The 24,571-nt window shown below is 34.7% G+C and overlaps 2 protein-coding genes across 5 annotated transcripts in view; one reads left to right on the plus strand and one right to left on the minus strand.

Moving 5' to 3' along the window:
• IMMP2L (inner mitochondrial membrane peptidase subunit 2) overlaps positions 1 to 24,571 on the plus strand; it is a 468,784-nt gene that overhangs the window by 185,266 nt on the left and 258,947 nt on the right. The window lies entirely within an intron of this gene.
• Positions 10,036 to 24,571, minus strand: part of LRRN3 (leucine rich repeat neuronal 3) — a 33,380-nt gene continuing 18,844 nt past the window's right edge. Inside the window, exon 2 of the mRNA XM_040550655.1 lies at positions 10,036 to 13,188. Coding sequence (XP_040406589.1) covers positions 10,710 to 12,836 — 2,127 coding nt within the window. The 5' untranslated portion in view covers positions 12,837 to 13,188 and the 3' untranslated portion in view covers positions 10,036 to 10,709. The remainder of the gene's footprint in view (positions 13,189 to 24,571) is intronic.

A 24,571-nucleotide genomic window follows, 5' to 3' on the forward strand; every position in this document is an offset into this window, starting at 1 on the left:
TTGCACCTGAATACATCCAGCATATAGCTTTGTGATTCCCAAAAGCATTATGGCTATTTGGAGCACAGCATGAAATTGTCATCAACACGAATAAGGAACAATAGCTACATAAGGATAAGGCTGATGGAGTAGTTTTCCACTCTTCTAAACTGTAATGTTAAAAAGAACATCATCTATTTTAGGATCAGGAATAGGCCATCTGCCCAAATTGCCTGCCCTTTCAGCTTTACCTTACTCCCACATTACTGTCATTATTTTCATGTGAATGTCATTACATTTTTATGCTGTATTTCTCTGAAAGATACTTCATGTCATTAGCTGATTTGTTTTACAACAGGGTTTTCTTTAAGAATTCCAGGTCTTTCTTTAATATTTGTATTTTACTATTCGTGTGTTTTGCTTCCAAATATGATGTTTGCTTGCTAATTTCATTATTAAGTCAGACAATATCTGTCCTTACTGGCAGTGTTGGAAATGATGTGACAGCCTGGCAACAATAGTAGCAGGAAATAAGCAAAGGACTAACAGGGATCATGAAAGGCAGAGGAGGCAGCAAGGCCAAGAAAAGGACTTTGGGCCAAAAGGGTGTAAAAATAATTGAAGCTGAGAAAAAAAAAAACAACAAAAAAAAACACTTGAGCAAGTGAACAAGATAAGTAAAAAACGTTTTTTAGCAGCCAGAGGAATTTTGTTTGTAGTTTTCATCTGTCTCTGAAGGGAAAAATGATTCAGTTGCTTTGAAGACTATTGATTTACAGACTTGAATGTCTTTGTGGGTTGAGCAATAGAAAGAATTAAACATTTTCCAATGGAACTTTTTAAAATCTGAAACTGTTGGTTCAATGAATATCAGTTGTTCTGCAAGAATGTCAACACTTCATATCTGCATTTCTTTTTATGTTTTTTATTAATACATGTTATGTAAATACCCGCCTTTGATCTGTTACAATAATTTGGCAAATGAGAATGGAAGGCTTTCTTCCTAAATTTCTAAATAAATCCTTAAAACCATTTTAATGTTCCAAGTACAGTGGACATTTTTTTTTTTTTTTTTCCTCCCCAAATAAACTGAAATACATTCCTATCTGAGTCAAGAAAACGTAATTTAGGGAACTGAATTGCCATCCCAGTTGGGTGCTGGAAGTAAGAGTTTCATTTATGGTGAATAGAAATGAGCTCCACTAACTGTAAAATCACAATTTAGATAAAATTTTCTTTGTGTACATGATTGTTCTGAGTATTCATTCATTGTTCATTCATAGTTATGTAGTTATGTTACATAAACATCTAGAGGTGTTTTTCTTTTTTTTTCTTTTTTTTTTTTTTTTTTTGGTGCTCTGGGATACCATAGATCCCAGTACATACAACGTTGACAAGACCTATGAGAGATAGGAAGATAGGTGTTCTTTGGAACAGCAACTGAATGTCAGAAGGGATGCACCCAAAAGCTTTCAAAATGAAACAGCATATTTGTGTTTTGTTATACCTTTGTCCTCAATGTTATACGTAATGTCATCAATTAGGTTTAGCAGGTACAGGAGTTTACAGGTTATCTGAATGGTTGTAACCAAATACTAAATTGTTTATCTATCTGTAAAGATAGACTTTGTTATTCTTTTCTTGGCATTAATTAAATATATAAACTACTTTGTACTCAATTTTTGTGGTTGTAATTCTAGAAATGGAAATTAAACAGTTGTAGTTTATGTTTTGTTCATATTTGGTAGCTCTGACAATTGATCATAATTTCTTAAGCAGACAAGGACAAAAGCAATTCATTTTTTTTTGTTTGTTTGTTTTGTTGGGGGGAGAGGTTGGGAGGGGGAACAATTGAGGTTAGTGGTTACTTGCAGTATTTCTTTTACAGTTGCATTCTTTGAAGATCAGGCTACTTCATATATATATATTTCTAAACTGAAATTGTAAAGAATTCAGTATAACTGCAGCTTTATATCTTTCTAAGAATATCATAGCTAAGCAGGTAGGCAAGTCAGTGCATGTCTGCACACTACTACTTTCACTATAGAAATGAAATACTACTTAATGTAAACACAACAGTAAGATGAAGTGTTTCAATGTGTGTATACAGTGTAGTTAGTCTCTTTTTATAGGGTCAGTTTTCGTTATTCGTTACTACTTCTACTGTATGCTTATGCTATTTACAAATTATGTCTGTAACTTTTGTCTCAAAATACTGAATCATGGACAGAATTTAGCATGATACAATATATTGTTTTTTCACTGACCTGTAATTCAAACATGTAAGATGATTCAACTCCTTCAGAACTTCTATTGAATTTTCAGTGAATACGTCAGTTCTCAATTTGACAGCACAGTTATCATAGAATATCCTGAGTTGGAAGGGACCCATAAAGATCATCAAGTCCAACTCCTGGCACTGCACAGGTCTGCCCAAAAGTTTAGACTATGGGACTAAGCGCACAGTCCAATCTCTTCTTAAATTCAGACAGTCTTGGTGCAGTGACTACTTCACTGGGGAGCCCGTTCCAGTGTGCAACCATCCTTTCGGTGAAGAACCTCTTCCTGATGTCTAGCCTAAACTTCCCCTGCCTCAGCTTAAGACCGTTCCCATGGGTCCTGTCACTGGTGATAATGGAGAATAGGTCACCTGCCTCTCCACTCCCCCTCGCGAGGAAGCTGTGGACCACAATTAGGTCCCCCCTCAGCCTCCTCTTCTCCAGGCTGAACAGGCCAAGTGACCTCAGCCGCTCCTCATACGTCTTCCCCTCTAGGCCCTTCACCATCTTCGTCGCCCTCCTCTGGACACTCTCCAACAGTTCAATGTCCTTTTTGTACTGTGGTACCCAGAACTGCACACAGTACTCGAGGTGAGGCCGCACCAGCACAGAGTAGAGTGGGACAATCACTTCCCTCGACCGACTAGCAATGCCGTGCTTGATGCATCCCAGGATACGGTTAGCCCTCCTGGCTGCCAGGGCACACTGCTGGCTCATATTCAACTTGCTGTCAACCACAACCCCCAGACCCCTCTCTGCAGGACTGCTCTCCAGCGTCTCGTCGCCCAGTCTGTACGTATAGCCAGGGTTGCTCCATCCCAGGTGCAGGACCCGGCACTTGCTTTTGTTAAACTTCATGTGGTTGGTGATCACCCAGCTCTCCAATCTGTCCAGATCTCTCTGCAAGGCCTTTCCACCCTCATCCGAGTCCACAACTCCTCCAAGTTTGGTGTCGTCGGCAAATTTGCTCAAAACACCTTCTAGTCCTACATCCAAATCATTTATAAAAACATGGAAGAGGACTGGCCCTAAAATGGAGCCTTAAGGGACTCCACTAGTGACCATCCGCCAGCCAGATGTGGCCCCATTTACTACAACCCTTTGAGCCCTGCCCGTCAGGCAATTGCTCACCCATCGCATGATGTTTTTGTTTAGCTGTATGCTGGACATTTTGTCCAGTAGGATCCTATGGGAAACCGTGTCAAAAGCTTTGCTGAAGTCCAAAAAGATCACATCAGCTGGTTTCCGTTGATTGACTAGATGGGTGATCTTATCATAGAAAGAAATCAAATTTGTTAGGCAGGATCTACCCCTCATGAACCTATGTTGGCTGGGGCCAATGACTGCATTGTCCCCCAGGTACGCTTCAAAAGCTTCAAGGATCATCCCCTCCATAATTTTACCAGGCACTGACGTGAGACCGACAGGCCTGTAATTGCTAGGGTCTTCTTTCTTACCCTTCTTGAAAATTGGCACAACATTTGCCAGCTTCCAGTCTACCGGGACCTCTCGTGAGTTCTCATGAGATAGGTTATGGTCATGTACTTTAACATTCCAATCATGCAGATCTCACCAGATGTCAGTAATCAGGTTTCACTCATCTTGAATTTATCTATATACATGTCTAAATGCAATTATTTTCTTTAAAATCCAACTTCTAAAACTATCATATGGATAATTTAAGTATTTTTTCATTTTATTCTCATGATCTTTGGCATCTTGGTTTCAGTTTTGGTTCTCAGTGTCTAGATTTTATGGTCACAGAATGTTTAGGCAATCTTTCTCCTTTTTTGATAATACTTCTCATTTTGTTGTTGTTGTAGCATAGTATTTATTCCCCAGGTATTTCTTTAGCTTGGAAGATTGGTTCAGGTTTTTTCAAATGGTATACAACTGTAAGCTATTCAAATTAAACATTTGGTAGGGCAACCAGCTGACCTGTGAAACCAGTTGGTTAGGGAGGTAAACCAATATTCCAGAAAAAATGTAATTTTTGTTTCCTGCCTAGCATTTTATGGCAACACCTTTCCACTGTTGCTCACAGGTATTTTAAAAAGATCATTTTCTTAATGGTATATATTGCTACCCCTCCAATTTTATTTAAGATTCTGTAAGCTGTGTTGTGATGAAGTATCATGATCTAAAGTAGACAAGACCAGTATTTTTTAACTCAGTGTATATTTCTAGTTATCTTGTTTATAACCTCTACGAAAACAGTATGCGGTTGTTAATCACATACCATGCAGATTTTCTCATCTTTAGCATAAGACAAATTGTTAGTCTTGTGTTCAATGTCTATTCTCCCTCTTCTGTTTAACTATATCCTTAAAAATGTCTTCTTCGCTTTTCATACTGATTGTACATTTTCTACTATGTAGAGTTTCTTGTCAAGAGTCTGTTTTCACTCTATTCAGTTCATTAACAGAATTATTTTTCTCCTTTAAGTTTGATGGAGTGATTCTTTCCAAATTTTTCTCCTTAATTCTTCAGGAATTGCTTATTATGTGAACTTATTTTCTAGACTATATAGGCATTTCCCTAAAATGTTTCTTCTGGCTTCATAGTAACAAAGACTACTTTATAACTGTTGATCATTGCGTCTTTTCTCTGACTGGGCAACACAAGATTGAGGAAGGAATCTTTTTATTAGTGAATTTTGGAAATGGAAATTTCCTTTTAGAATGGAAATCAACATTTGTTCTGCGATCTTTTATTTATTAATTTTTTTAAGCTACTATTTGGACTTGTTTCACATCGTTGTTGCTAGAATAGAAGTTTAAATGTACATATATGTATGTTAGCATTTTGGCTGTGTTAGCTGATGGAATTTTGGAATTGATATTTGTAAATGTTTTACCAAGTAGTAAATGCTTAATATTTCCATGAATAGAACACGGTAATTTTCAGTCTGGTAGCTGACAGAAAGACATAAGGTAACTGAATTCAAACACTGAATGTCTTATGTTTTGGGTATTGCCTAGCCAGACTTTTCAAACACTGATCTTGCCTTCTCCTTTCTTTTGTTAGTAACATGTTTCGGAGTGATTTTTGCTGTCAAATGCCAAGTTAAAATTAATCCTATTTTGAGCTACTGTTTTCTGGTATGAATAGTCAGTAAGTAGTGCTTTTAATGTGTTGGAGTCCTTAGAGAAAACTATTAAATAAGAAGGAAACACAGGTGTGTAACAATACTTTTTTCTGAAGAAATTAGTTTTCTGAAGAAATTAAATGTAGCTAGTTTCCAGTTCCTGCTTCTCTTAAAGAGGGTAAACAACCCAGCTAATTAAGAAATAAATGACTTGAAACAATATTAAACTAAAATATAGGTAAATCTTCTGAAAGTTCTGCAAAAGTCGTAAGTTTATGTGATAAGTTTTGCAGTGGCTGGTCATGTAACAAAATTTCCTGAAGAATAGATAATTTGTTCTGAATTGTTCTAATTGTTCTGAATTTGTTCTAAAAGGGTGTATACTCAATACTTGCTGTCGTTTTTTTAAAACATGGTCAAGTCAAATGCCATATGTTCCCAAGTACTACCTTGAATTGCTCACTGTGCACTAAAAAATTCAGCAAGGTTACCTGCAAAACTCAGAGCAGTCATTTAGAACCACAAGTGTTTTATATAGAATGTGTAAGTGTGAAGCAAAGTATTAATGATACGAAAATGTAAACCTGCACAAAAAGGTCACAAATTCATATTTTAAGTTTGATTTCTGCTTTCTTGTGATTTGCAAACAGAGGGGGAATTGGCACGAAGTTGAGTTAGTTTGAACGTGATTTTCGTAAAGTAACTCTCTCTTTTTTAAACTCTCTTTATCAGAATTAGAGGAGTTTCCTAGAATTTAAAAGGCCCTTGTACTTTGTTTTTCCTTTGGGCATCTTGCGCCAACTACCTACCTGCTTACCTTAGAGGAATGTAGGAAAGCTGTATACAGAAAATGAAAGTCTGAAATGTAAAGGTCTACCAGCAGAGTGCTTTGTTCTTAGTTTACTGTATTTACTTCATCATGCTGTAATGCATAACATTGAAGACTGGACTTTATAACTTAAATAGTTTAAAATAGTTTATTTTTATAGCAGTAAGTGGATGTTTGGTGACTTATACAAAATAAACACCTATCTCTGTGTTAGTAAGATATAAAATGGTAATGTCAGAATAAAACTTCTGATTAACTTAAAATGGGATACAAATGAACTGAAATTAATAAAAAAACAGGAAAAAAAATAGGCCTTTGCCTTGTGTGGAAAACAAACAAACAAACAGAAACAAAAAACAACTTCCCTGTAAATGAAGAGATTATTAAAAAGTTTACTATACCACCATTAGGAAGTTCTTCCAGTAGTTTTGTTTGTTTGTTTTACAGGGGCTGTTTGGCTGGGAAAAAATCTGTTTAGAATTTTTTTTTTTACATGTCTGTAAAGTAATGTAAGTTAAATATATACTAAAATATTGTGGCTGAAAAGATGATTTATAATTTCATATGTTTATGGAGTAATATATCTGCAGAAGGAACAGCTATCCATTTTTATTGCTACACAATCCCATTGCTTGCCTGTAGCTTCATTGGGGATTTTAATGTGAAGAATGTATTTGGTCATGGAGAAATAATGAACCGTTTCAGGGATTTGTTAGGCTAGTATCTTGGAGAGTTTCTATGTAGATATTAAAGATGTTATCTTTATATGGATGGGAGGTGGCTCACAGTAGTGCCATTCTGAGCATTGCCATGTGTTATACACATGCATAAAATAATATGAAATAGATATAATGAAATAAAGGTCTGCAGTCTGGCTAACATGTTGCTAATGGAACACAGGTACTTCACACACACACACACAAGGTGTGTATATAATAAAAGGGTTAAAAATGGTTTGTGTATATTAGAAGGATAAAACAACCATTCATTAATCAATATACATATTTTAATCTGTTTTAAGTGAGTTTTAATGGCTTCACCACCAACATGCTTTAGGTTTAGGTTGGATATTAGGAAGAACTTCTTTACCGAAAGGGTTGTTAGGCATTGGAATGGGCTGCCCAGGGAGGTGGTTGAGTCGCCATCCCTGGAGGTCTTTAAAAGACGTTTAGATGTAGCCCTTAGTGATATGGTTTAGTGGAGGACTTGTTAGTGTTAGGGCAGAGGTTGGACTAGATGATCTTAGAGGTCTCTTCCAACCTAGACGATTCTGTGATTCTGTGCTTTTAGCCTTTGACATATTCTTACTGTAAATAGAATGATTTCAAAATGTCACTACGTGCCTGTTAGAAACATGTAAATTTTCAATTTAAATTCAAAGTGTCAATAGAATACTGAAGAATTGCAGTGCTGTTGATGTATATGTTCATGAATAAATGGATGTTGGTATTATCTTGAATGCATTAGTAAGTATGTCTATTAAAAGTTTTAATCTAATTTTGCATGTGTTTCATTCTGCAGATTTTTTTGGTAAGAGTGAGAACTCTTTGAAGGAATATCACTGTTCTGGTTATTATAGTTGTATTCCTCCTCTGTACCAATTAGATAAGCAACCCTAAAAAATTCACAAATTTTTTATTGGATGAACTATATAAAATCCTGTGATCTTGTAACCTATCGTAGAGAAACTGTTGACCTTGCTCATATGGACGTTTTCATAGTATTTCTTCAAGTGGCACTTTTAAGTGAAGGTATACTTGCACAAATAAACAATATTACTCAATTTAATTATGATTAATTACAAGAGATGCATCTTTGTGGTTGTTTGGTTACCAAAGTTTTTTTTTTTTTTTTTTCCTACTGAAAACAAAAGCTCAGCTTATTCTTTAAGAGAAAGGAAAGTGTAAAGTTGTAAAATGTCTTCTTCAAGGTCATGGGAGAGGAGGATTGCAAAGGTACTTTAACAAAATGCAGTTGTATTTTTCTTTTTGAGAGATAGGTGAAAACATATGCATCTGAGCAATTAGAAATAGAATAATCCATCTCTTCTTAAAATGTTACGTATATTTTCATTTGATATCAGTATAAAGTATGGAATTATTCAAATAATTAGTTACTCAGCAGGTTAGCATGAAAATTCTATATACCAATGCATTTAGTCTATTGAGAAAAAAATTTGGTGAGATATTTAAATAAAGCAAGTATAATCTGTATTTATTCAGTGGGGCAGGAAGTGTGAAATTTTCATATCAGTGCTCCCAGTTAGACTTGTATTCATGTGCTGTTTTATAACACTCTGTGGAGCTGTTTTCTCATGAAAGAAATGAGATTCTTGTTTCTAAGCTCTAATAAGTGTAAGTTCTAAATGTAACGATTCTAGAGGTAGGCGTGCAAGGTATATCCACAAGGTTCTTGTTACCATGTACCATGTGCACAGTGAAGGCTGTGGTGATGGGTACCTGTTTTTCATAAACAAATCCCCTCCAGAAGCTCTGTCCATGGTGCTGAAATGTGACACGCCCTTTCAGCATCTTTATCTGATACATTTCAATGTGCCTGTGTGTGCAGCAGAGATTCATCGAGTTTGTTTTTTTTTTTCCTCAGCGAAGCATATAAAATCTATTAATATCCTATTGTTTGATAGTTTATAATTAACATCAGGTTGTTCTTTCTGCCTTTGACAACTTTGAAAACAACCTTTGGGATTTTGAAATCCTGGGATTTAATTATAAAAAGGACATCTTTAACATGAAAGTATGTTATTCATTAGCAGTAGGTAAAATGAAATGATTTTTCCATGTTATAAACGTTTAAAGACCAATAATATTTTGAAAGTATGTAAAAAAAAAACACACTATAAATAAGTGGAAAAGTTAATGTCTATGCACAAGAAGTAGCTCGTCTGCTTCTACCTCCAAAAATCTTGTCAGTGATTCCACAGCCAAGTCTATAAAAAAATGTAAGCTATTATAGAGTTTTAAAAATATAAAGTTTACTAATGACTTACAAGAAATATTCATCACTTCTATTTTTACTGTGTAATTCAAGCTACCTATTCATCCAATAAATATTTAATTCCCTAAGTACAATTTACAATGATACCTTTTTTTTTTTTTTTCCCCTATTTGTATATATAACTATCAACTGAAATAACATAAAAAATTTGCTACCATTTCTTTGTTTGGAGTCACCATATTTTTTCATCAGCTATTTTAACAGTCAGATATCTTTTCTGTACTGGACTTAGGAGTAGTCACTTTTTTCATCCTAACAGAATTGGTTTTAGCTTGTAATCAACATTCTGATCAACAGTTTTTTGTGCACATTTGCTGCTTATGGGCCCAGTCCTACTCTCGTGAGAACTTTAACTTCAATATGAGTAGAGTCAGGTATTCAATGTTCTCTTTTCGTCTTGTTTCATTTCATTTCTACTAATAATGTTTCTGTCAGTCATTTATTGCTTGTTACACTGTGAAAGCTGGGGAGGTTTATAAGCTAGTCAGTTGTTGTTATTGCTGAACAGAAGTGTGCAGGTCCAGAAAGAAATCCTTAATATCATCTAAACTGTTCAAACTAGTTCACTCTATCACCAGCCTAAAGTTTAGACATTACTAATAAGTGAATTACCCTTTTGACTGAAGACAAAATATTGAATTTACATTTTCTGAGTCTAAAAATTGCATTTAGTTTTCAGGTTTCTGGGGAGGTATCAAAGCAATTCAAAATGTGCTTTAAGCAGTAGCTAACAGCCTGTTGCTCTATCAGTCTTATGCCTCCTTTCTGCACTTCTTCTCTCTTCCTCCTCCCACAGTAAGCAACATGTAAAATACAACATTATTACTTAACAATATGGGTAAGTACTTTGTGAAAGTGTTTATTGTGTAGTTCATTGCAGTTGTACAGCCTAAAAACAGCAAAAATAACCTATGTGCTCAGATTGGGGTTTCAACAGGAGAATATGTAAGGAAATATTTTATCAGACTTTATAATGAATTTGTTTATTGTTAGACAAGAGCTCCCAGAATATGTTTTGGAAACAAACAAGACAAAAACTGTTTTGATTTTAATCAAAAATGTATTTTCCTCATAAAAAAATTTTACATACTCACTGTGTCTACTCTACAGAATTTGTCCATTTCATTACACCATGTGTCAATCCTAGTATATCTGTTCACTGCAAAAACTCGTGGCTAGTGTGTGTAATACAGCACAGGAGGAGGTATTGCTCAGGTCCACTACTTTTATGTAATAATAATTAAAAAAAAATACAGAAAATGTGGCTACTTTCACTGTATTCCAGACTTAAAAGTCTCATGAAAGTTCTAGAAAATGAAGTTAATCGTATTTGGTTGGTAGAATACCCTTAGAAGCCATATTTAAAATTCTTCTCTTATGCTGAGGCAGTACATATTCCCATTTGTCAACAGCGGCAAAGTCCAGGCATCTGATTTCTAAATGAAATACTTTTTCTTGTTCCCTTTTTATTCAGCACAAATGCAGTCATGTGATTTTTATTTCAGAAATTGATTGATATTTATGACATATTGGTTGGTACACCTATTACAGTTGCTTTTACTTCCATTGCTGTGCTTTTTTCTTTGCCCATGTCCCAAAGACTGATTAAAGGAGGATAAAGCTCGTTGAGTGAAAAGGATTGCTTCTTCAGGTAAATCTTTAGATAGCTGTGTCCGACGTCATAGTTCATCTCTCGTGAGACGCAGCTGTAGAAATATACCACAGAGATGATTCCCAGAAGAGTACCAAGGCAGACAAGGAATCCTATTATGTTGTTCTTTTCATAGCGTTTCACTGCTAAGTCCAGTCCTTTTGTGGTTACATTGACACATTGTTTCTTATTTTGTGGATAGATAGTGGGAATATCTATACAAATTTTGTATTCAGTTGATGGATTTAAATGTGTAAGGTTGTATACCTGTATATCAGATGGTACTCGAGCGCTCTGTGCAGCCTGAGAGTTTTCAGCTTTCAGAAAAGCAGTCCATCTAACGCTGGACTTCAGAATTTTAGAACTTGCTTTCCATGAAACCAAAACAGAATTAGATTTTATGTCTTTTATTTTAATGTTCAAAGGTCCATTGCTGTCCTGAGGGAAAGAGCCATCCACTTTAATCATGACTGACTTTAGGTCTGCCCCAACTAAATTTGTTGCTATGCATGTGTATAAGCCACTTTCTTTTTGTGTTACATCACTTATGTCTAATGTTCCTTCAGAGTGAATGTAGTACTTATTAGAAATAGTATTAGGCAAAAGTTTGTGTCCTGATGGCGTTATCCAGTAGATTTCAGGTTCTGGTTCTGCTGTTGCTCTGCAGTGTAAGGAAACATGGCTGCCAGTTTTCAAATCCAGAGTAGATGGAAAGCTTTCAGGAGCTATCAGAGGGAGACAGATTTCCATCATTTCTCGGAAGTGTATCTGTCTGACGTTCTGGCCTTGGAATTCGGGAGGGTCTACACAAAACAGAGACTCCGGCTCCATGAAGCGAATATTTGTTTTATTCATGTTAATCCAGCGGATGACACAATCACATCTAATGGGATTGCTGTGTATACTGACTTCCTTCAGGTTAGGCAATGATTCAATTGTGCTGCGGTACAGGGCACTCAGCGCGTTGCTGTTGAGCATGAGTGATTCCAGCTTGGGAAGTCTGTAGAATGCATTTGGATGAATGTATGATAATCTGGGGTTGTTGGTAGCTTCTATTTTTCTTAAATCTGGCAAATTATCAACAGCAAGGCTATCTATGGAAATCAGTTCAGGCATGTTATTAATTCCTAACTCTTTTAGGTGCAGCATATTGCTAAAGTCTCCTCTTCGTATTCTGTTAATGGGATTCTTATTTAGGTCCAGAAATTTAAGATTTGTAACCTTTTGAAGAGCAATGTGGGGCACTCTAGCAAATCTATTGTCATAAAAGGAAATGCTTTCTAAGTTGTCAAGGCCAGCCAAAGCATTATCTGGTATTTCAGTGAGATTTATTCCAGCTAAAACTAGGCTGCGCAGATTGGTAAGGGCCTTGAAGTTCATATCTTCGATTCTGATTATTGGATTTTCTCCAATCATGAGAATCTCCAGATTAGGAATAGCTTCAAACCACTTACTGTTGATCATTTGCAGACCATTTGAATTGAGATGAAGTCTGAGAAGATTATTGAGGCCTATGAAAGCTCCAGGTGCAATCACAGAAAGCAGGTTATGATTAATGTAAAGCTCTTGTAAATTGTGGAGTCCAGAGAGACATTCTTCAGGGAGTTCAGTAAGTTTGTTTTCTTCAAGGTACACAGAAAGCAACTGTGGTATCTTTGTAAGATTAATGCTGGCCACTGAGGATAAATTGTTCTGAGATAAATCTAGACCAGTTAAATTCACTGGAAAGTCTACTGAGTGTTCAATTTTTGCAATATTGTTAGTCTGTAGAAGTAAAACCTGTGTGTCGGCAGGCAGTCTGGCTGGAAAATTAAAAAGGCCTAAATCATTACAGTCCACTGTTGGAGCCTCCATATACACAGACTTGGGAGTGAACCAAGGTCTGATCTCACATATACATGACTCTGGGCAGTCTGCTTTTTTTTCTACAGCTTGTACTACTGCAGTGATAACTAGGCCAAGTAGAAAATTAATTTTGAGTTGCATGTCCTTCATCTTAGCTCAAATGTTCAGAAAAGTAACAGACCCCGTAAGTATTCCACGGTTATGGTTTTGCAATTCAGTATGACCCGGTCAATTGATAAAACACACACTTGCATTTGTCAAATGCTGATTGCGAAGGACTTTCTTCCTGAGGATAAGTGATAAATTTGCAACCAACTTGTCCAGTAGTAAGAGACATTTTGTGGAAATGAAGGTCACTCTGTCCTTGATGACATAAAATTGATAAGCTTTGTGAAGATGAAGCATGTATAGATGGTCATAGGAGATTAAGCAATTCATTTATTTAGTAGTATTAACTTCAAATCCCATGATTGATTAGTGTTTGCAGGAATGACAGGATGACCTAAAATATAAGAAGAGGAAATAATTAGTATAAGAAACTATAAAGTTATAAATTAATTTAGCCATCTCTTGCTATCTAGTGTTAATTATTGCAAGTAAGAAAAGAAAATGACTGTGGTGCCTAGAGTATTGTAGTGGTATCCGGATAGCATAAATGAAGTTAATATAGTAATATATCTTCAGACTTGTAGCTTGTCATACGTCCAGTGGAGCATTGCTCTGAAGAAAGATGAAGATCCATAAAGTATAAAGCAAAATACATCAGTGAGATTTTTCTACGTATTTTATGCCCCTTTAAAATATTTTTTTCTTACAGTTATCACTAGAAGCAGACTGAGTTCTGTTGGCTTTGAAAATGTAAACACTGAGCAAAATCCTACAGAGCATGAATATTTAACTTTTGAACATAAAATTTATAAATATAAAGAACATAATTTATGTTTAATCAAAGGAAAATTGAATGGTTGGATTAATACACATTCCTAATGATGACATTCTTAGGCAAGCCTTTGAGATATTTATACAGATATTTACAAAATTGATAATCCACTAACTTTATCATTTTCTAATTCTTTTTGTAGCTGATGTTTAGGAAGAAAACTTTCTCTCTCTCTCTCTCTCTCTCTCTCCCTCTCTTTAAAGCAATTAGAAAGGAATATGTATCTTATATTAAATGTCTTGTCATTTTGGCAAATTTAGTCTAATTACTGGCTTGCTTATTTTGGCTTCAATAACTTCAATTGCAGGGAATAATAAAAATAGAAAATTGTCTTTAAAGTGATAAGAATATAAGAAAAAACAGCCAACACTAGCAGTTGCTTTTTCATCTGTAGCTCTGCAAGAATCTGAAATTTGCTATTAAGTTGCAGATTGTCTTCATATCCCAATATAAAAGACTGGAGTCGTAGCATTCTGAAATGTCAAATGTGTCCTCTCTTCAGATTTTTGGTATCTACTTACTTTTCCTGAGGAAAAATATACTACGAGTGTACATTGTATTCCAAGTGATATAATTCAAAAGCTTCTGTGTTTTTATATATGAAGTAGTATACATTAGCTGCTGCATTTATTTCAGAATATGGACTATACACTAACCGTTACTAGACTTTGTCTCAGAAGGCTGCTATATGATACACATTTATGCCCTTTTTCCCTTTGGCTTTTGTATTAAAATTCACAATGACATTGTTTACAAACTGTAAGATGAGATCAGTGCTTCATTGACATTGATAAATAACTTCTGAGATGTTGTTGGTATCGATAGACAGAATTACAAAAGTCAAGTGTCAAGGATTTGGATTTTAGATTTCCTTTGCAGGCTCAGGAGGATTGGACATGTTGATCAAATAGGCATTTCGTATCAGCTCAGAAGAAAGGTGTTGGACAATGTTGAGTATTGAAGAACATTTGGCAAATGTTTGTGGCTTCTGTGTTATGTACATTTTAAGACATTTAATATTTTATTTTAACACATAAGTATATCAAAAAAGTGAACAGACAATGTGTGAGGTAAACATACAGAAACATTCTGCTGTTTTGAGGATTAATAATATGTTTTTGTGGAAATGGCCCAGTTTATACTGAAATGCAAAGCTATGTCGATAGAAATAGTAAAAATATAATCTGTTCCTTTGTTCTGGGAAATGAGATGAACTTGGGGCTTGCAGAAAAATAGAGATTTGCATTGGACAGCTAATGCCTATAACTTGCTCTTAGTTTAGTCATCAGAAGGCAAGGTGATGTGCCTTTGTGGAGTACTGTCCCATTTACTAAAGGTCTCTCAGTAGAAATCATTCAATGCCAAATGCACAGATGTAATTTACTATATAGGCAGAGGAGAGGATTTGGAGGAGGGGGGGAGCACTTTTTGAGTCCTGTTCCTGATGCACTTTCTTAGGCACATGTTCCATTGACTTCTGGAATTTTAATTGGATTGTATATTACAAATATATTTGTATGGCAAATACAAAATGTAAGCTTCTAATAATTGAAATGTCATTGGAACTCTTACCTGAGTAATATAGATATTGAGGTTCAATAAATTGCTCCTGCAGATATCTAAGCTCAGCATTTAAATTCTATTATGATGCTTAGGACTTCTGCTCAGTAGAGGTGCTGGGAAAGTATTTTCGGGGAGCATGACTATATAATTGACCTGCTTTTCTGCTCCACCCTGACATTTGCTGTTGGTCACTGTGAATGATAGGATGTAGACAGAGATGGACTTTTCATGTGTAAAGTACTAGGTACCTGAGATGCTGTACCAGGAAAAGTATGTATATTACTATGTTTTTGTGTGCATAAAACCAGCATCAGTTAGTACTTCAGCTTCTATGGGATTCTTGAGCCCAAAACAAGGACATTTGTGGACATTTTCACATCATATATTAATTAGGCTGGGCTTTCTGCAAAAGGCGTCAAAAAGATGTGAGAGATCCAGGCTGAAATTCTTCTTTATGATTTAATCTGATGTCTTTTCTGTTTCTGGTGAATGCTTCAGCTAATAAGACACCAGCTCAAGCTCCTGTAGTGTTCTAGCATTAATCTTTCTTATTTCTCCAGTTGAAGTGCTTCTGCCACGTATAAAATATTCACTGGGGTTGAGTGCCTTGAATAACAGATTGTAGAATAATTTTCACCCTCTCCAAGCCTACAGAGTCATCATTCTGAAATACATTGTTTCACTTCAGAAAGTTTTTTTGGTTTAAATAGTGTTATATTTGTGTATTATTTTATATAAAAATGATTTGCTATTGACTTCATTCAAGGTGTGGAATAAAAGAATATTTCTAGAGTAGTATGGGTATCCATGGTGGCTTGTGGGACACTATAAAAAAAAAAAAAGAGAGAGAAGCAGTGAAAGGCACAGGAAAAACAGTGTAGGATGGTTTGGATGGCAAAACATTTGCTTTGGTCTTTTTGTTTCTAATAGTATTATTTTGTGAATCTTCAATATACAATGTTGACAAAAATGTTAAAAAAGCATGGATTACTGATGTTAAGTTTTCTGGTCCCATCTGAAGAGATCAAAACCCAAAATGAAGTTAGGCAGTATGACTTTGCTCATGTCAACTGGTTGTATTTATTGTGTGAGTCTGTGTTCCTGTGTGTATGTAATTAATTTCTAACTTTGAGATGTGTACAAACACATTTTGAACTGAGAAGTGAGCTGCAGTTTACTGTAATAAAATAAACCTCATGTAAACTGCTATCTTGCACTCAAGACTATAAATTGTAATTGAAGTTCAATTTCCTTGAAGATTGCAGCCTCACAGAGATAAATGTTTATATTGGAAAATAAGCATTTAACTTTGTGATACTTTGAACTTTGGGAACATGTTGATTCCCTTTCTTCATTAATATACTGATAACAGTAAATAAAGATTAAATTGAAATACTCTTACTAACTGTGACTTTCAGAATTTTTATTAATGCCTTCCAGTGCTTTAAAGCTAAGTGCTTTGTACCATCTGGAGCTTTATGTGAAAGTTTTGCATTTCAAATATCCAATTTTAAAGGTACCAGTAAAGAGGACAAAGAGAACCTGAAGGTCATTTGTCCTGTTCCTTGGAATAGTATTTAAGGTACCTGAGATTTACATATAGAGGCTTCCTGTGCAAAAGTAGATTTTTTTTTTCTAAACAAACAAAACAATTCAAATACTGCAGTTACGTAAGCGTAATCTGTTAAATAAAAACACTATTTTTATTATAGCTCTTTTTAGTGGATTTTGATGGTGATTCAATGTATTTGATGTGATGCAATTGATTCTTAAAACTTGTGCTGACTATGATGCACAACAGCCAAGCCTGTAGAGATGAGTCTCAGCAGCAAACTACCACCTGCTAGCTGAGCTGTGGGATTAGTGTTTTCACACAAGCAGCAGCAGGAGCTATGCACGGTAGTTTTAGGGTCTTTGATGTAAAAGTCTTTACTTGAGTGCACTGAAAAATTATTATTAGCAGTCTGATTGTACATGTATTTCTTCATTTGGATAAAATGTTGTGGTTTGCTTCCTATTGTCTGCAATTGAAAAGCCTAAATAGCTTCTGCATCTAAAATGTTACTATTGCTTATTAGTAGTAATAATTATTCAATATTTTATTATTGTTTTTCTGTGCTATAACTTCTATCATAAAGTATTTAAATTTTTGTTGAGAGACTCTTTAATTTCTTCTGGAAGTTCATCCCTGTTACATTCAATCCATAGTTATGGTCTTATTAAACACGGTGTGTCTCTTGCTTGTAAGGTATTACCTCTTGCTTTTAGGAAGACACGCCCTGGATTCTTTGGTAAGTGTGACTTTTTGCAACCTAATTATCTCTTGTGTAGACAATGATTGGTATGTCTTAATTAGGTTTGTTTCGTTTACTGCTACTGACAGCTGGAGCCTTGGTTTACAAGAGGGTATCACCATTATTTGAGCTGGAAAAGACATTCAGTGAATGAATAAACTGAGCAATGTTTCTCGTCACTGGAGCAACAGACAGCTAAAAACCAAGTCAGAGTGGGCAGAAAGGAAAAGAAACACGTCAGGTTTTGGCAATCTTTCTTTTCCACTTCAGCAGTTACAGAGACAGTGATAAAAACTAAAAATGCAGCAGCTACACTGCAATGTGCCCTGCTGGCAATAAGGCAAACAGTTCACTTCACAAGGACCAATTTAGAGGTGGCAAGCATTTTGAAAACACAGCTGTTCATACAAAGCTACCTTTCAAAAACATCAACCGAAAGAGCCACTTCTCGGTTCTTGTCATTATAACCACTTTGAGCATTTCTGTGGACAGAAATCCTGGAAACGTCAACTAACCAAAAACTGGGGATGAGATTTCATTCCTCACTTGACTGTGGTTACAGCACTTAGTTTTTGTTTGTTTGTTTGTTATTATTATTATTTATTATTTTTTAAAGTCAGAATGATGGAGTTATACAGAGTACATTTGAAAATTTAGTATTTTTCTGACACTTTTTGTGATGTTCTTCTTCCTTGCTTGTTGAATGATTAAAATAGAAAAGATGTTTTTTCTTGGGGCATTTTTATTACAGTACTATTGATTAAAAAAAAAAAGTGCAACAACTTATTTATTTGAAGCAGTTCAAGAATTGGTACTTTTTTTTTTTTTCCCCTGTATAACTAGGATGTTTTTGTTGAAATAAGTGTGGAGTCTGTGACGGAGGAATAAATATAAGTTTAGTTTTAAAGCACAAAAAGATAATACAGTAGATTTTCATAAGAGAACCTGTCCTGAAATAAGATATTTCTGGAACTATGCTCTACTAGATGGTCTGATACAATTGCTGGAAATTATATAGGCTTTGTAAAAATGGAAGGAATTTCTGCTGGAAGGAATATGGAGTCTTGCTTTCATTCCACACTCCATAGCAAGGAGTTTCATACAGAATCCTGTTTCTCTTTACAAATTAACAAGTGCAAATTAACAGTTAACTGTAATACACTCTTGCTGTTTTCTGTTGTTATATATGGCGAAGATACAGTTTCACACTGAAACACGAATGGGTGTTTCTGAGAGTCTCAGTTTTGAGGTGTTCAACTTGGGTGGGTGACAGTATCAGATGATAGCTGGATTTTTAGAATCTTAGGCTGAAAAACTCAAAAGTGAGTATCTAAAATTCGTGGACATGTTTGAAAAATTTGACTAGGGATTACTGTTGGGATGTTGTTTTAATTACGAAAATCTACTTTACTTTCTTCTAATAGTGGATTTTTAGAACTTCAGGCTTGCTCTGTATAGCAGTAAGTGCAAGATGCAAAGGAAATGGCAAAGCTACTTGTATTTAACCCTAGAAGCAATTTGCAGTGTCTGAATATTTATATATTTATTTCAGTGCATGTGTTTATTTTGTGAATTTGTTACACTTTTTTTTTTTTTTTTCCATTTTTGGAACAAATTTTCCTGGGTGAAAGCCAGAAGTATAAGATGCTTATTATGTCTGTAAAACAGAACAAGTTCTCACACCATAGACGCTACAAGATAAGAATGGCATGATTTTATACGTCATTAAAAGTTCTTAGCATCCATGGGCATTATGTGCTTTGAGTCTACTTTAATGTAAAAATAAAAATAAATTCATAAAAACATTATGATCAGATAGATCCACGTGAAATTTACTCTTTCTTCTTCATTAAATGAGTCTGATCTACTATCCTTGTGCTCTTGTTTACTCTATGTTGAAACAGTTTCACAGATATCAGAGGAATTACCAACATATACAATTCATTAAGAACTTATTGTAGTTGTATCTCTTGTATCAGTTACAAATTACATTAAACAAACTTTGTGATATTATAAAGCACAAAGCCTTAAAAATAGATTAAAAATAGATATGTTGAAAGTATGTACAAGAAAGTAAAATGGAAGCCAAAGGAATATTAATATATGATATGTGAGAATTTATTACACATTTTATTTTAGAAAACCTTTTAAAAGGACTTGAATGAACAGTTGGTAAAACCTTTTAAAAAATTGATAATGGAAAAGATATTGCACTTGTTTCCTAATGTATTTTAAACTGGATTAGCATCATTGACCATGGAGTGGCAGATAACTGTGGGACCACCTGCATGTGAAGCAAGGCATTTATCAATCATAATCACAGTGCATAACAGAAATAATACATAATTTTGTTACTATTCTGAATTTGGCACCGGTTGCGACTGCAGCATTGTGCATTGGAGCCATAGTGGTGGATGAGGACCACCGTCCTGTGCGCTAACTCGCTGCAGAACAAAATTGTGATCTGTATTCCATGGAGCTTACAATTCAAATACAGGAAAAGTGATGACAGATGACAGGGCAAGAAAGAAAGAGAAGTCACCATGACAATCTCAGAACATACCAGGTTTTATTTTTTTCCTTTAACCATGGCATAGTAATTTACTATCATGATCTTGGATAAATTTTCCAGGCTTTTCTTTTAAATTTTCAGTCTGTAAAACTGAAACTTTCTTTTTCATGTGCTTTTGACTTATTTTGACTTATTAAATCTGACAGTTTCACAAGTGGCATGGCAAAAAAGAATGAAAAGTTTGTGCAATGATACTGGGTAAAGGAAATCATCGTTTCATCAATTAGTTACCTTTTTTTTTTTTTTTTGGCTACTACTCCTAACATGAAATACACAAAATAATATGCAGGTATTTCTTTCTGAGTGAGCAGAGATATTAGAAAATTATATTTACATGACAAGATGATGAATTTCAATTGAAGTTACGCACTTCTTTTCCATTTTTGTTATAATCTATCATCTCTGTTCTGATTCCTTGTATAGCATTCCAAATCCTCTTGTAATAATTTCAGTGCTTGTCAGTTAGACTACATCTAATAACTTTATAGACTTGGATTAATTGTAAAATAAGCCTCAAAGTAATCAGATTTCTTTACTTCTTCTTCAAAAATCAGATATTGAATGTATAATTCTGATTTTTTTCTATTTTTTTCATTGCTACAATTAATTGTTTTGATGTCTAAAATAAAGCTACATATCTATTTTCTAGTTGTCAAAGAAAATCGTAAAAAGATTGAAAATAACTTTTCAAGGTACTTAAATCTTTTGTATCCTTGTTATAGTTCCTACCCTCAGAAATGTTTCTTTGTGTAAGTGGGTTATCTATTGTTGCCATTACCAGGCAATTATGTTAAAAAAAAAAAAAAAAATATTGCTGTAAGTTGGGAAAGTAATGTTAGTTTTAGATTCATCCGTACATGTTCAACTCCTTTTTGACAGTTGTCATGTTAGTAGTGGCAAAGCACATTTTGGCAGTTACCTAGGCACATAGTTGGCAAGGGAACGATCACGTTCTGGATGTGGGTGAATGTACCCAGTTACCAGATGCTCCAAGCAGATGGCCAGAACTAAAGATGAGTTAGACCAGTTTTGGCTGGATTTTCTAGAAAGCTACCACACCAATTCTGGGGGCCCATAATACATATGACTAGTAAAGAATCCTAGCCAAAATCAAGCAGAGCTGTTGGCAAAGTCTGCATTTTGTATTTTTATTTTGTGGTTCTTACAATGTAAATGTTAAACATGCCTACAACATAGAAGCAGGTGTGCTCAGGTGGTTGTAATATAGGCAAAGAAAGATAGTGGCAGTATTTATCACATAATATTTTCCTTGTGAATTTATTTTGATTTTTTTTTTAATTTTATCATGGGAAAAAAAGGTCACTGTAATAAAATTAGCATAATAGTAAGGAAGATAATTTTAGGAGCTGTAATTTCTTTGTATAATTTTTCAATAACAAAGATTTAGATTTGAAAGACCTGAATTAATTTAAACCGTCAATCTTTAATGGCAGACTCCAAATGTTTAGTGTTTTCACCTTTCAGTTGTTGCTATATTTATAATTTGTTTTGAGATATCATCATGTCAAGGTAAATGCCCCTACACCTAAAAAAATAAACACCTAACAACAAACCCAACCAACCAACCAACCAAACACAGTGCACACTGGATGGGATTTTAAATGACAATAATCTAAAGATATAAAAGGGCCTAGTGAGTACAATTGTATCAGGAGCATCCTGATACAGTCTCAGCCTGTATTGGATGTATACTGCATGGAATGTGGTTTAAGATCCACGAAGGGAAAAAAAAATATTGTCATTGGAATTAGTGGAAAATCCTGAGTAAAATATATACATATATGTTTGAAGAGCCAGTAGTGGGTGTGATAATCTTTTCTATATTTTGAATCTTCCCAGCAATTTAGGCCAAATTGCTTTAACTTTATAATTATGAATATATGGGGTGATTACTTTTATCCTGAGCCACCTGTGGAATCAGATTCACAATGTATTGTTCAACAGAAGTGGATATATATATATATATATATATATATTTAAATATTCTTCAGGCAGTGTAGAGATTTGGACTGATGAAAAAAACAATTTCAGGATGCAAAAACTGACAAGGTGTAAAACAGAATATTCTTTGTAAGGATTAGGACATAATCCTTGCAATCCTATTTTCTGCTGTGTTTTATATCCATTGGAGTGATTTATGCATACTCATAAATTACCTCACAGAGATACTCATTTCTGATTGCAGAAAGTATTTTGATTTGTGTTTAGTTTTAATTACAGTTTTTGCTTGGTTGAGCATCTCATTGCTAATATTTCATGTAAAGTTTTTTTTTACATGATTTAAAAAACTATTATTATTTTCAGACCTGAAATTACTGCTTTTTTGTATTTATGACCCATTCGTCAGCTCTAATCCACACTATAAGATTATCATGGTTCATTTCGTATTTCCCCAGAAATGAATACATTTAAATGCAGATCTTATTTTCTTCTTATGATTTGTTTTTCAAAATAGGACCAGAAGAAAAAGGATAAATACAGGATAAATAAATAGAAGCACTTAAGCTAAGTACAGTGTCCCTTCTTGTACGTATAGCACTACAGCTCAATAATCATATACTTCTAGAAACACTAAATGTATCTTCTTTCAATTTTTTTCTTCCTTTCATGTTGTTAAGATAATTTATGTCCAAGTTTGCAAACTTACTGATTCCATTGTACCTCTCCAGCATGTGTAGACTCAGAGGCACCCTTCCCATCTCATTTTTCCCCAGTATATAGTCCTTCTATTTTTTCCCATTATTTTAAAGGATTTTTTTTGTATACCTGAGTTTTTTAAAGGCATCCATGTAATCTGCAATATTTAAAACCACACATGTTGCTGTGTTTCAGAGAAGAAAAGTACACATACACCATGGAAAAACTTAAAGCAAAGAACACGTTATCAACTCCCTATGACATTTGGAAGGGTTGATTTCTCTCTTACTTGGTCCTTCCCTGGCCATTGAAACCAGGCAGAGAGTATCTCAAAAGTTAATCCACTATCTCAAAAGAAGAGGTGCAGGTGGCAAGGTGATACTCTAAAATTGTAACGCAAGTCTGCTTTCTTGCAGTAGTGTGTAATAATAGGTAATGCAGGTATTTGTGAAGGCCAATAACAGACCTACTTGCTTGCATTACCTGATGCAGTACAAAGGCCAATACCAATAAATGTGCATTGGGGATTAAGTTGTTTAACCATAGCTTAAACTGATAAACAAGAATAATTTAGCTTTGCTGTGTGGCTTTTTCTGCCAGTTCTTATAAATGTGAACTGAATATGCAGTATAAGTTCTCTTGCAGGATAATTATCCTTCCTTCAGGCAACAGGTGTCACCTTATTTAGTATTATAATGATGGAAGATATAAACCACCTGTCTTTCTCCTTGCAAATGACTCTATGTCCTCTGTTAATGAGCATGGAAATGTCACCTTAAATTGCTTTAATATTCTCAGTCCTAAGAAAACAAAGCATGGAAATAATTTGAAGTTCAAAATCCACACCAGTTGTTAAGTTTGCCTTAGTATGCTTTAAATTGTCCTTACTATGATATCCTATTTTTATGTGGGCAGTGCTGATTTTGAAAGTAAGTCTAGATTTGACTTCTATAATTTGGAACATAGAGTACAGAGCAGTGTGAGCATTCTAACTTCTTTATTTTCAGACCCTATCTCTGGCTCAATTTTCATTACTGGTTATCAAGAATAATTGTCATGTATTCCTGAAATACCAGTTCTGAATCTCCAGTGCCATCTGGTAACTTTCAACTGGTTAAAGGTTGACATTATTCTGGAATCAAATGAACGAGTAAAGCAACACATCTGAATGGCTGAGAACTTGAAAAGTCCTGAAAGCATTTCCCTGAAAGTGACAGAATGTTCTTTTCTGTCTCCTGTCATCCATGAGACAGAAGAGATAATGTGAGGAATCCAGGAAACATTTGAAAGTTACAGAAGTAATAAGTAGAAAGTTATAGCAAATATGAGGTGAAATAGCTTTGTTTGGCAGTCCTTCAGGAACAGGCTTTTAGGGTTGATCAAGACTTGCATTACAAGCAGTAAGGAAAATACTCTGAAGGCCATAAAAATGTTTGGCTTGAAAACTGGGTTTCAGTTTCATTGGTTAATAAAGGTCTGTCTTGGAACAAAACAATGAAAAATTATAGAGATGAGCTCTCGTTACAGTCAGGATGTCTAATTCCTTTTAACGTCCTTGTGGTTTATACAGCCATATGGACATAGAAAACTGATTTTCACTAGCCTAAACTTTTAATGAAAGGTGCAGAATCTACTCTAGGTAGGGACATAGGCACTTAGTTACAAAAATCTATCATTACCTTGAAAGAAAACTGGAAGACTGCAATTTCATATTGATGAAGATAAAGTGAAGCTTGTTTTTTGGTTATTGTCAGGTAGGGATCTGTGCCCGGCCAAAAAGATTTCACAACAGGTTGAGCAGGTTGTGTTAACAGTAGCTTGGTCTGTTATCTTTTTTTTTTTTTTTGTCAAGAGAATT

This window comes from Cygnus olor, chromosome 1, assembly GCF_009769625.2.
Source record: "Cygnus olor isolate bCygOlo1 chromosome 1, bCygOlo1.pri.v2, whole genome shotgun sequence".
Taxonomy (NCBI): Eukaryota; Metazoa; Chordata; class Aves; order Anseriformes; family Anatidae; genus Cygnus; species Cygnus olor.